The 13,240-nt window shown below is 38.5% G+C and overlaps 1 protein-coding gene across 1 annotated transcript; it reads left to right on the forward strand.

The window, feature by feature from the left end:
- The first annotated feature begins 1,339 nt into the window (after nucleotides 1–1,339).
- LOC137298404 (EF-hand domain-containing family member B-like) lies at nucleotides 1,340–12,703 on the forward strand. Its single transcript, XM_067830665.1, has 9 exons — nucleotides 1,340–1,651; nucleotides 2,176–2,238; nucleotides 2,656–2,986; nucleotides 3,612–3,936; nucleotides 6,020–6,242; nucleotides 7,131–7,326; nucleotides 9,316–9,495; nucleotides 10,264–10,445; nucleotides 11,263–12,703. Exons 1-9 carry the CDS (start codon nucleotides 1,550–1,552, stop codon nucleotides 11,440–11,442), a joined length of 1,782 nt encoding a protein of 593 aa, XP_067686766.1. The 5' UTR covers nucleotides 1,340–1,549; the 3' UTR covers nucleotides 11,443–12,703.
- The last annotated feature ends 537 nt before the right edge of the window (nucleotides 12,704–13,240 follow it).

A 13,240-nucleotide genomic window follows, 5' to 3' on the forward strand; every position in this document is an offset into this window, starting at 1 on the left:
TGGCTTTCGTCACCACCTCCATGCTTCCTGCCTGTGGATATGCAGAGAATTTCGTGTTCAGGTTAAGTTGAATGGGCAGGTCCACATTGTACTGGTCGATCTCTCAATAAATGTAAGGCGTATTTGTTTTGTTTATGACACTTAATTAATTTACTGACATATAGTTCCTTAAATAGTTGTATGTAGTTATACCACACCGCCTTGACGAGCGAGACTACAGGTACCCGGGGTTAGAACTGGCCTTCAGTATAATAACTCATACTTGTAAAAGGCGACTCACGGGATTTGGTTATCAGGCTCGCTGAACTGGTTGACACAGTCATGTCATCGTATATCCTTATAGTGTAGATTGATGTCCATGATGTTGATCACTGGATTGTCTGGCCCAGACATGATTATTTACAGAGTGCCACCATGGGTGGAATATTGCTGAGCACAGTGGTATGAACAAATGAATAAAACTACTGTAGATTTGAAACAAAATCTGTGAGAATTCAGAGTTATGGAACAATGTAGTATGCTACCTGTGCTGTGCTGATGATGCTGGACTGTTTCAGATGCGTAGATCTATGCTGTTGATCACTGGATAATCTGGTTCAGAATCGATAACCTACAAACTGAAGGCATATAGATTGAATGATACTCTGAATGTGACGTTATAAAACAATGAATTTCCTTTAGATTTGTAGTATAACGTTTTGGAGAGAATATGTATGCCTGTTAAAGGGGTAGTGAACAAATTAAGTTACACACATCTAATCTCGTTTTTTTTATGCTAAAATCTGTACCTCCTGTATATGTTACAACGACTTACAATGTAGTGGTGTAGTCATGCATGTCGTATAGCTTGGAGCTATGTCATATCGACTCTGACTGTGTTTTATTCGTGGTTTTAAGAGTGCACGTACAAATTATTTCCTGAAGGCGAGCCTCCCAGTGGTGGTTGCTGACACTATGACTTGGCTCCTGTCTACGTAGACAAAAAGGAGTGAACTTCTGAATACCAACAATGGAACCAGTCTATACAGCAGTCAAGCAGTTTGCGCTTCGCGAATGTCACCCTTTGAAACGTGTGGTATTAAACTGGTTCACCGCCCCAATGTTTCCTGTCATCGAGCAGGTTGTGCACATTTTGAGTGCTTTGCGCAACAGAGTCAAGGGACTAGTCTAATGAGCAACGTGATATCAGTAGTCACTGATTAATATAACTATTCACACGTAACTACAATGCGTATACACTAATTGGGGAATATGTACCAAATAAGTAAATTTTAACCAGGCTCGCAGAATCTCGTTTGTTTGAGAATCGGAACAGGGAAACGTCCTTCACCTTGCTACTGTTGCTAGGGTCACCAAAACAATAGATTGCTTCTTTGCAACTTTTCGCCGACAGACTCGTGTCTTATGTCAGTTTGGGCCTCTGATCGTGTGTAACTATTTCGCCGTGTATTATTATGCGTGAAGGAGAGTTCATGCCTGGTAGACTAAGGAAGTTATTCTATTAAGCGTTTACCGAAAGCGACTTCTTACAGTTTTACTGATCGCCAGTATGGCCTCCACAACAACAGAAGCTTCTGTCCGTTTTCCAGAGATACAGACACGGAGCATATATGCTGGAAAATACAAAGACTGGACTCCACAGTATCGTGCAGTGAGTTTCCCCGATTCTTCTACAGTTTACTGGAAATTCGCAGATACTGATACAGAGTATAAAAATAACATCCTTATAATCAGCCAAGTCACGGCTTCATGAACTGGTGGTCAGTTTTAGCATTTGAAAGATAGCTAGCCAGTAAAATAAATGCAAGGAAAAAAGGTTACAGCTATGCATCTAGGCCTACCGTTTATGTCAGTCATAATTTTCAGTCAGTTTGCCATATTTTCCGAAGTAATAGTTGTTTGTACAATTGGAAGAAAATACTTTTGTAAGAAAATGTTGGGTAGAGTCTGCACTTTAGGAGCCCCATAAGGTTAGGGTTTGAGTTAGGGTAAATTGCGATAGACAGGGACCAATACACTGTGGATGTCATGAGTGTTGCATCACTGAGACATTATTACTAATATTACATCAACTACTGACTTGTTATTGCTTTCATTATCCATGAGTTGTGATATGTGTCATTTTGTGGTAACACTGATATATACACAGAACAATAAACTCTTATTGTCTTGCAGGCAGGGAAGCTGACAGCAACAGGAGACACTACAGAACTATGTCTGAAACCATCAGATGACAGAGTAAGTTCAGTCAAAGTATGTTATATGATTAAAGTCCAAAAAGGCCTGATTCACCCAAATCATTTTTTTCTCTCTCAAAATGGTTTAATATCTAGGACCTGTATCGCTTTGAGATTTTATCCCAGGTAATGAAATACTATTCAAAATGGCATCAATCCACTGAAACCCATCCTTTTTGTTAGGGGCAACTTACAGAATCAAGTGGTTGGAGATTCACTGGCTTGGTTAGTGCATGCCATCATATCCCATATCACTGGATTGCCTGGTCCAGATTCAATTATTTGCAGACCACTGCCTTGGAGCTTTAATATTGCTTAGTGCTGTATTTAACAACAAACTATCTTGAAGCAATTACTTGAAAAGACTATGAAGTTGTAGCATATTGTCTCATTTATTATATATTTTCTGCCCTTATAGCCAGAAAGTGCAGATGTTATTAGGCGCTTCCGTGCCAGTGTGCAGCCTGCTGCAGGTTCAATGCGAGTGTTCTATGGTAGAGCACGGGATCCTCATCGACGATGGGCAGCAGAGATGACCCATGGGGTCAGTACACGACCTTCTTTGACATCTGGAGAACTTGTTAATCCACATCCAAAAACATTATTCCAACAACGGCTTTCCGATATGAAAGAGAATATCTATGCAACACACATCCGTGCTCCACTCGGAGTGTCACATGATCAGAGGCCTGGACTTCCGGCAAGAATAGATTCACGCACTTTTACATTCGGAATCCCAACGGAACTGGGTGAGTTGTGGCCTCTGCAATGTTGCTTTGTGACTTTTCATTTAGTTTAAAAAAGTTGGACATATAAATTTCAGCTCAGGTAAATTAACTCTATATCATTCTGGAAAGTCTTCAAGGCATAAGATACTGGCTCTTTGTATGAATGGTATCAGCAATGTTAAATCTTCTCCCAGGGTATTTAGAATTGTTTTTTTATGCATGGTTTGGCTATGACTGTCAAATTGGTAGTTACTGCAATAGCTGAGTGAAATTGAGATGTGTTGGTCAGCATAACAAAAGTCACAATATAAATTGTCTCATAATTCAGTGATAAAATTATCTTCATCGTGGCCATCACTAACTGCTGATTTCTGCATTTGTATGCATCCCATTGTAAAACTTCCGAATTTTCTCGAGCCTCAAAAACTTCATGGCACAAAATTCCAGTTGTGATGACATTTTTCCAGCTTGCATTCTGAAACTTTATTGTTACTGGGGAAGTATATTCTTGACTGGAATCCCAAGGGTTTGAGTCTATAAGATGTTTTGCTAAAAGACCAAGGAATAAAGAATGATGTACTAGTATCCTCATGCGTTAACTGTATTTGAGGTTCATACCTTGATATGTTAAATATATTGACTGCAGATATCGGTGCTGGAGGCTTGATAAACCCGAACAAGACGTATGAAGAAGTAGAGAAGGAGAACAAAGTCGGTCATGACCTGTACATCAAAACCCATGCTGACTTCGAGGTTGGAGAAAGGGTACAGCGATGTTACACAGCTCCAAACTACAACCCAAAGAACAGATTTGGAATACCAACACCTCATGCCAATGATGGACGTCATGTAAGACAGACACTGAAGTGGCTGCATGAAACAGAGTCAGAGAAGGCATCAAAGGTTGTGTCCAAAAGAGTGGATGATTTCCGTGAGAGGACACAACCTCAGTTGGGAAAGGTCCATGACCCGTAAGTTATTAGTATCTTAGAATGAGTCAGTTGGATTTTACACTGCACTCAGCAATATTCCAGTTACATTGCGGCAGTTTGTAAATAATCAAATCTGGCCCATACAATCCAATGATCAACAGCATGAGCACTGATTTATGCAATTAGGCTATGAACTAACAATACAGGACAATTTTTATGGATAGCAACTTCTTGAGTTTATTTTCACGACGTTTCAGGGCTTATCCTAGCCCCTTCATCAGATTGAGCTGAACTGAACAGTAAGGCTAACTGTTAACTCTCAGATGATGAGGGGGCTAGGATAAGCCCCGAAACATCGTGAAAATAAACTCAAGAAGTTGCTATCCATAAAAATTGTCTTGTATTGCTACGCCAACTTCTAAATGCCTTTGAAGAATATGAACTAACAACTTGACAACCAAATCCTGTAAGTTACCTCTTACAACAAATATGGGTGACTGAAGATCACTTCTAACCCAGATCTTCATGGGTAGTGTCTTAAAGTATGACCAGAAATTGTTGAGAATTTTAGGAATATTTTTAATTGGATTTGTAGCATAAACAACTTTGACCAGCAATCAAGTGCTTGGTTTCATTCAAGAGAGACAACTCCTCACATGTTCTATGGACATTTTTGGATTTTCCAGCAGGACAACGATCCAAGACATCATTCAAAGCATTCACAGGAGGTGTTTTGGGCCCAAAATATGACAATATTGTGTCATATTGGCCATGCTATAGTCCTGACCTAAATCCACTAAATGTTTGGGGACTTATGAAGGAAAGAGTCAATAAAAAACATCTGACAAGCATTGCTGAAATGAAGGAGCAGGTGGTCTGATATTGGGACAGCATGGATCATGACTGGTTAACTTCTTTGATCAGTAGTATGACCTGCTGCCTTGAAGCCTGTATTGCTGCCAATGGTGACTTGACAGAATGCTAACTGTTCACCTGTCTTTGAATCTGGAGTTATGTTCTGCTAGTATTCACATTTAATACATGAGTAATGAGTGGAAAACAATAAACTACTCTCTCAATAATTTCTGGTCATAGAATATAGAGTGCATTAGTAAGTTTCCATAATGCATGAGCTGCAAGATCATGTATATTTAATTTTGATCCAAGAACACAATGATAAACAGCATGAATATGCTTTGTCTCATGCGATACAAATTAATATCATCTTTACTTAAATAATAGTGTAGTGCATGAATCACTGTGAGGTTTTTCTTTGTTTATTTCTTCACATATTATTGATACAGAAAAACGTATGTTGTTGAGAAAAGCCATATCTTTGTTCCCATACCTAAAATGTTAAGAACCCAAGAACAACACTGTCATTCAGGGGCTCTTACTTTCTGATAAATCTGAAGTGAAAGCTTTAGTAGGTTACAATAGCCACCCACCTTAGCTTAAAATAGATTCCAGTTACCTGAAATCTTAACAAATGGCTGGACCTACTATAAGGTCAGTGTTACTATATCTATGAAAAGAATCATGCAATTCCATTGGATAATCCTGTGCTATGAGATGAATTAAATCAATAGATTTGAATGTACACCCCCAAATCACATGATGATACTCAGTTACCTTCTGAATAATGACATATCTGTTTGGAAAAACAAGATGACGTCTGCTACTCACGTTTCACAGTTGACAGGGAACAGTTTCAAGGTTTCTAATGTTTAAAGTTATTTTCAACATAACAAAATGAATGATTATTCTTGAGGTCTTGCAAAAAAGAGGGATCCTTTGACCTGACTCCTTCATCAAGACTATATTTCAGACTCTTTTCTTCTGAGCTTTGTTTTTGATCTTTGATTTGATCTTTGAGTTTGTTTTTACTACTTTTAGATGTTAATTCATGTAGTTAATTCTTTCTACCAAAGCATATCACAAACTTGTTGAAGTTAAACAATGTTCAGATTCATAAACAGCTTTCCTGACATTTCCTCTAAAACACAGAAACAACCTGGTAGCACATGTCTTAATATTGTTCTTCATATGTCTAATATTGTTCCAGGTGGTTCACACTTCTCAATTTCACATTAATACCTTATTGTGTCCAATTATATTTCAGAATCAAAGACACACTGAAAGTGCCGCCAGACCACACATTTGGCATTCTGCTGAAGCCTGATGAGTATGGCGCTGGTGACTTGATACACAACCGTGCCCCTGGGTCATACCTGCGGGGCAGTGACCGTCAGCAGGGCATAATTGCAGCCACAAGGCACCATCTGAAGAAGATGAACTACCACAACTTCAATGATCTACTTCATGCTTTTAAATTCTACGATAAGGTGAGTTTAAAGGTCATCATTATTCATACCTGAAAGGCTTCCAGACCACTATCACATGACTTAATAATGTTGTGATTGTATTCTCTCCAATAACAAATTACGACTATTAACTACTAACAGATGTTTCTGGTGACAAAATTGTCAACCTAAATTTTTTATTCCTGAAAATAAAAGTTACTCAGGTGTGGTTCATATTCTGAAACTGTGCTACCTACTGGAACATGATGAACTGATAAGGACAAATGGCGATTTTCTTCTGGATGTCATACAGTGCTGTTTGTGCATGAGTAAGTAAAGTGAGTGAGCTTTATGTCATTTTTGGCGATATTCCAGTAATATCATGGCAGGGGACACCATAAACAGCTAAACACATTGTGCCCATGCCGTGAATTGAACCCATGTCTTTGGTGTGCCAAACAAAGACTTTAACCCTTGGGCTACCCTTAGTGACTGCTCATATTTGTGCATGGGTGCATTGTCATGTGCATTGTCAGAAATGCTAGGTATCTTGGATTGTCCAAAGACTGTTACAACGACAAACAAGGATAAACTGTGACACAGTGCCCACAATAACATAGATTGATCTCACGAGACCTAAGGTAAAGCATGTGAATTGTACTCTGACCTAAGCCGCAGGCTGTTTTGTTTACTACACCCCATCTCTTGACACAAAAACAAACAGAAATTCTATTTATAGTTTCTTAAGTAACGTTTTCCCCAAGAGGCCAACAAAGTAAAACTATCTTTTTTCTTATTACGTCAAAGGGGATTATTCAGATATGCATTAATGGCATGTGGTCAGTTGGTCTTTAAGTTAGAAGATATTTGGCAAAAGGGGTGTTCCAAAAGTTGGGTTGACAGACTATAGGTGAGTGCTCAATATTGCAGGACCAGTCAGGGAAGATCAACATGGATGAGCTGCGAGAGGCCTGCTTCCAGTTCAACCTGCCAGTGGAGCCAGAGCTCCTGGAGCAACTCATGGACACCTGCGATGTAAACAGGGATGGCCAGATTGACTACCTAGAATTTTCCAACTTCCTCAACTGGAAAGACAAGATGGACTCAGGATTTGGAGAGAAGAGAGGTAAATTTTACACAATGTGAGACAGGATTTTTGTACTTATAAACTGACAGTAACGTCACGCTATATTTCTTTGGGGACTCTTTTTTTTCGTAACATCCCTTAGGTCTGATACAATCTGGCTTTCTTAGGCAATTATCGAAATAATGTCCCTCTGCCACGGGTATTATCTTAATAATTTCCCTCTGCCCAGGGCATTATCTTAATAACATCCCTCTGCCAAGGAACCTTAAATTATTACTTGCCATCACTGAATATGATCATAAAATATGAAATTATTGACAATTTCCAACATGTAAAGTATATCTCCAATCTGTTTATAAGTTGGATATAACATGACTCGTGGGTATTATTGAAAAGTCCTTAGGCATTTCCCCTGGGAAGCAGGCTTACTTTTCACTATTGCCCGCAGATCATGTTATATCCTACACATAATAATTTCAAGGTACACATAATGCCCTTTTGGTCAGTTGTTGCCAAAAGTCGCAATCTGATGATATAATTTTCTAACATTTAGTCTACAAAAATCAAACACATTTCAAGTAACAATAAATTAGATGGTCACAATTTGAAATTTAGAAAATAATGTGTCCTGGCTGATAATGGATGAAACTATAAGATGTGGAGATTTAGAGGTCATTTCAAGTGTGTTACTGTTGTCTATTCTAAACATTGGTGAGGTATGATGAATGAATTCACCAGTTGTGGCTGTGTTATTCGATACATTAAATACATCTTGTATGCATTTTTTATATAACATTTTTCTGATAAATCAAAGAGAGTGTACTGGTCAAATCTCAAATGTTTTTTTTGGAATGGCATCACATGTGTTGGCGATTCGGTGCCTGACTTCGACGGTGCAGGTTCAAATCCCCAATGGGACTCAACCAAAAAAAGTACTAGAATTTGTACTTTATTAAGAAAGTGTTATCCTAAATATGACATATGTTATGTAGCATCACATAAGTCCAGATGTAATATGAACAATGGATAATGTCTTCTCTGTTGAAACAATGAAGTCACATGTCTGATGGCATCTTCACAAACAATGAAAGCAATGAAACAACTCTGTCATTGGGCCAAGTAGCTAATCAACATGAAGCAGAAATAATGATTATTGATAATATGTCACAAATCTTCCTGCTGCTATGGGCAACATATAGTTAGACCATTAGAACATTAAAACATGAGTAATAAGTTTGTGTTAAAAAAAGATATAAAAATCTAGATAATTATATGAAGTGATACTACCTCTTCAGCAGATACAAGGTAGCCAAGTGGTTAAGGTGCTTGTTCATCAGGGTGAAGACTTGAGTTTGATTCCCCTCATGGGTATAATGTGTGAAGGTCATTTCTGGTGTCACCCTGATGTTATTGCTTGAATATTTCTAGACGTGGCATAAAACAAAACTCACTCACTCTTGACTATTTGCGGATATTCTGCCACTGCTGTGGTTATTTCCTGTCAGAAAACAATTTTTCCTGTTCAGCATTTTCATAACACAAGCTATCATCATTATTATGAACATATGGTTGTAATTCTTCCTGGATCAATGATAACACTGAATCAACATGTTGTCTCTCCATGACAAACAAGGATAACTTGGACAGGTGCAGAGGACATCTCTACAAGAAGTAGGTGGTGCACGGAAGTGAGCAAACCCGACTGTGAAAGGGAAAGCTGATGTAGGCTAGTGCACATGCAGTACATGATGATGAAATTGATTCCCTGCATAGCTGCAGATGCCATGCTCATAAGACTCTCCCGTGGCTTCACCCATCACACTACACTTGATCGCGGGCAACCTGGAGCCCCTTCCTTCACAATGCCAAGCAGCAGTTGGTAAATGCAGTCTGTACGCATGCTAATAGAGTTGAATTGCCAAGTTGGTACTCAACTTATCCTTGTTTGTCAGTTGTTAGCTCATACAAGACTGTGATGGAGAATGTTCATGTGACTGTGATGGAGAATCTTCATGTATTCCTGTACAGAGGACGCCCCTGCTGTGAGTGACAGTCAAGTGGTTGAGAACAAGGACCTGGTCCCCAAATCTCCCCAGAGCCAAGAAAGCACCCCAAGGAGGCTACAGAAACAGGTAGACAAGGCTATCGGGGGACACAGGACCAGTGCCAGCATGATCAATGCTGTGGTTGGAGGTGTCAGCACACGAGGTATGTGTGACACTGTGAGGCAGTGTGGAATATGGCTCCAAGAGTTAAGTCCCTTTACCCTCCATGGCAAAATGGACAAAACTGAAATGTTTTGATTCTATTTTATGTAAGATCGTTGCTGTTCATTAACTGCCTATTTGGACGTAGCATACTGTTATTTAAAGAACAGCAATGAAAACTGACATTGTACCAAATCTGTACAATCAAAGTATCACTGTTTAACTGTATGATCATAGACTCATTAGGTTTTGAGAATTATGTTCGAGATACTGCCTTCTTGGTAATCTATATGTTGATTTCTTTAAACGTGCGTGCGTGCGTGCGTGCGTGCGTGCGTGCGTGCGTGCGTGCGTGCGTGCGTGCGTGCGTGCGTGCGTGCGTGCGTGCGTGCGTGCGTGCGTGCGTGCGTGCGTGCGTGCGTGCGTGCGTGCGTGCGTGCGTGCGTGCGTGCGTGCGTGCGTGCGTGCGTGCGTGCGTGCGTGCGTGCGTGCGTGCGTGCGTGCGTGCGTTAAATTCCTTCAACAGACTCAGTGCCTGAAGAACTTTACGAATCTCTGTATAAAATGTGACCTTTGATTGATGTCAAATATGACATTCAAACTACAATGATATGCACACTGCAACAGTTATATTTGTAATATTTGTCATTTTCATTGAAGTATTTTTTTATCCCTTTTCTCATGAATAATGACCTATTTATTGTCTTGATGGTTTGATGGGACGTCTATGTCGCAACAAACAATTCTATATTGATGTTTGTTTGTCCAGATTATCGAACATATGGAGTTCCAACTATCAGGACTGACCGCTCTGCGCCACGTATCCGCCGCGTGGATGACCGCACCAACTATGGGGATGAGTCCAATGCTTATGGCCTGCTCAATCCATCCATCTTCAGCCAGCATGGAGTGTATGAGAAGGACTTCCTTCTCCCTAGAAGCCAACAGGAGGTAAGTCGTTGCATACTCCTGATGGAGCTGAGAATGGATTTTGAGTGCATGTTGATCCAAGGGCTTGGGCCTTGTCCCACAAAGTGATCTTCGTGTTTCGACTGTCATAAGACCATTACAAAGTAGGTGAGTTACAGACACCTTAGCGCTAAGAAAGCTCTGTGCACTGAGGCTGAGGATAGTGATGGTAGAGTGCTCTGAGCATGTCAACAAGCATACTGAGGGTGCTGTGGAATTTTGCTCATTAGTATTGTTTTGTTGTTTTGATGTTTTCATAGACCATTGTTACAAGCTGCTTAAAACCAAACTCACTCACTTCAACATGTCACCTGATTCCATCATCCCCTTTATCCCCCGCAACAACAAAGCTGCAGGGCATATAGAAACATTGTTTAGTTCCATGCGTTCTTGCATGTGTGCAATTTCTGAGGCATATATCCTAAACTATTTGTGATGACTTAAATAAACGAGATGCACATGTCAATTTGCATGATCTACAGATGTGCCTTTTATGTCAGTTAGACCCAGATATATAATTTATTTTTGCTGTTTCCATGGAAACATGACTTATAGTCTGTGACTATGAGGATGTCATCTTGTCCGAAGTACATCTTCCAAACTATACGTGCTAGCTTCATTTGGCGGTACTGTATCTCTTTTCAGTACTTCCACTGTCATAGACACACCAAAACATTTGATATAATCATAACTAGTAGACTTATGTATAAAAAGTATTTTGCCATTGCGACTTTGTCTTCTTGTTGTTTTTATCTAAAATTCAGCATCTAATGTACCACGATATATTTCTGTGCTTCAGGTACGTGATATCTTTACCCAGGTGGGAATCCACATGCCTGGGGAGACATTTGAGAGTGTGTGGAAATGTGCAGCAAATAAACACCCAAAGGGCCATGTCAGTCTGGAAGCTTTCAGGAATGTGCTCGATGAAATACAGGCTGAACAAATCCAGTCGGAAACGCATCCCATGGCAATCTAAATTGACAATTTTAATGCATCTATTTTAACTATTTATTACCATAAATTGATTTAGATGTTGAAAACTTTAGTGAATTAAATAATAAGGTATTTGGTAACATGCTCAATAATACTCATGAATATAATTAGAAGTCTGGTACTGAACATGCCAGTATATTTAAAAAAACTATTTAAGTTTTATTTGTTTATCAGTAATTAAGTTTGTGTTGTGGTAGAAAGGAACATGACCTAGTACTACAGTTTGCCCCTACCATCATGGTAATTATACATTCATTTCTAAGTCATAAAAATATAACAATGAGTCTCAGATTATTAGTATGCTACTTTCTGTACAACTCATTCAAGAAATGAATGCTTAAAATCTAGAACCTCTACAGTATTTGCAAAGCTTCCTTGGTGATAGTTTTACATATATAAGGTATGAATATTATTTTTCTGTTCAACACTGAGAGATTATAAGTGTGCTACTTTCTGTACAACTTCAGTCAACAAATGAATGCTTATAATCAAAGAATGTCTACAGTATTTGCAAAGATTCAGTATTGAACGCTTCCATGGTAACAACTATACATTTGTAAACCACAAATATTTTATTTCTGTACAATTCAACACTGATTACGTCTATCAGTTTCCTCAGGAAATGCATTATTCATAACAAATCAAATAACATCTTTTTTGCAGATTCAGTATCTAAACACTTCCATAATTATAACTATACATTTCTAAGCAGAATACACCATTCCAGTTTAACACTGATTGATAATTGATAGGCAGTAGAAGTAGATAAGTTTTAGAACAATTTCAGTCAACGTCTTGTCAGTATGGTATTGTCAGTATGACAAACTTCCTAAACAGTATTGCAACAGACTTTAAAAGCATTTGTTAGTATTCAGCCTCACTGCTTTGGTCTGACCAGCATTTCCAAGCAAACTATCAAAATAACATACTTCGTGACATTCACATAGAGAGCGGGACTATTTATAATATAACTTGAATTTGAATATGGATTCATATGATTTCTCTAGATGCAACACTGGCATTTTTTTAACCTATTTTATCACTCAGTCATGACTGAATTTCCCAAGTTCAGTCGGTATGGCTGTTTCTCTATACAGCCTTTCTAATTATCAAAATGATTTATTTTAGTTAGAAAAAAATTTAATTTTGATGGAATCGTCTGCCAGTAAATCAAACTTCATCTATAACCGCAATCAGAATGTTGATTGATCAAACCACACTTTCATGTGGTGATGGGTAAAAAACATTTAAGTCAACAATATGTTATTTTAAATCCTCAGGTGTGAATCTTAGATGCATTATGGAATCACAAACCTAAGTCATTTTAACTGTTGGGCAAAAGAAAAGAGAACTCTTGTTTGAAAGTTGCTAAAACTGAAACGGCAAGAACTAATAGCAGTTATTTGGTATTGTTTACTCTGATAGGGCTATATCATACTGGACAACAAATGTTAGGGATATTGGTGTTTTCATGATTGATATTTTATCATTGTGTCAGTGAATAGATAGATCATTATACACAATTTAAAAAATTGCATATATCCGTGACTATTTTTGTCCAGTAGATATGGTCAGGATTTTGATCTTGAATCTGCAGTGTTTCAGCAACTGATTTCCACTTTTAGGTAACGTTATGAAGGAAAGTAAGAGTGAGAACATGAAATGGGTTCCACATAATGCTGAAGGTGACATTCTTAATTTCTCAATATATATGTATCACCACTAAATGTAAAGCAGCCTTCACATGGTAAACTAAAGTTTGACAACACTTGTTAAAATTT

This window comes from Haliotis asinina, chromosome 10 (genome assembly GCF_037392515.1).
Source record: "Haliotis asinina isolate JCU_RB_2024 chromosome 10, JCU_Hal_asi_v2, whole genome shotgun sequence".
Classification (NCBI taxonomy): Eukaryota; Metazoa; Mollusca; class Gastropoda; order Lepetellida; family Haliotidae; genus Haliotis; species Haliotis asinina.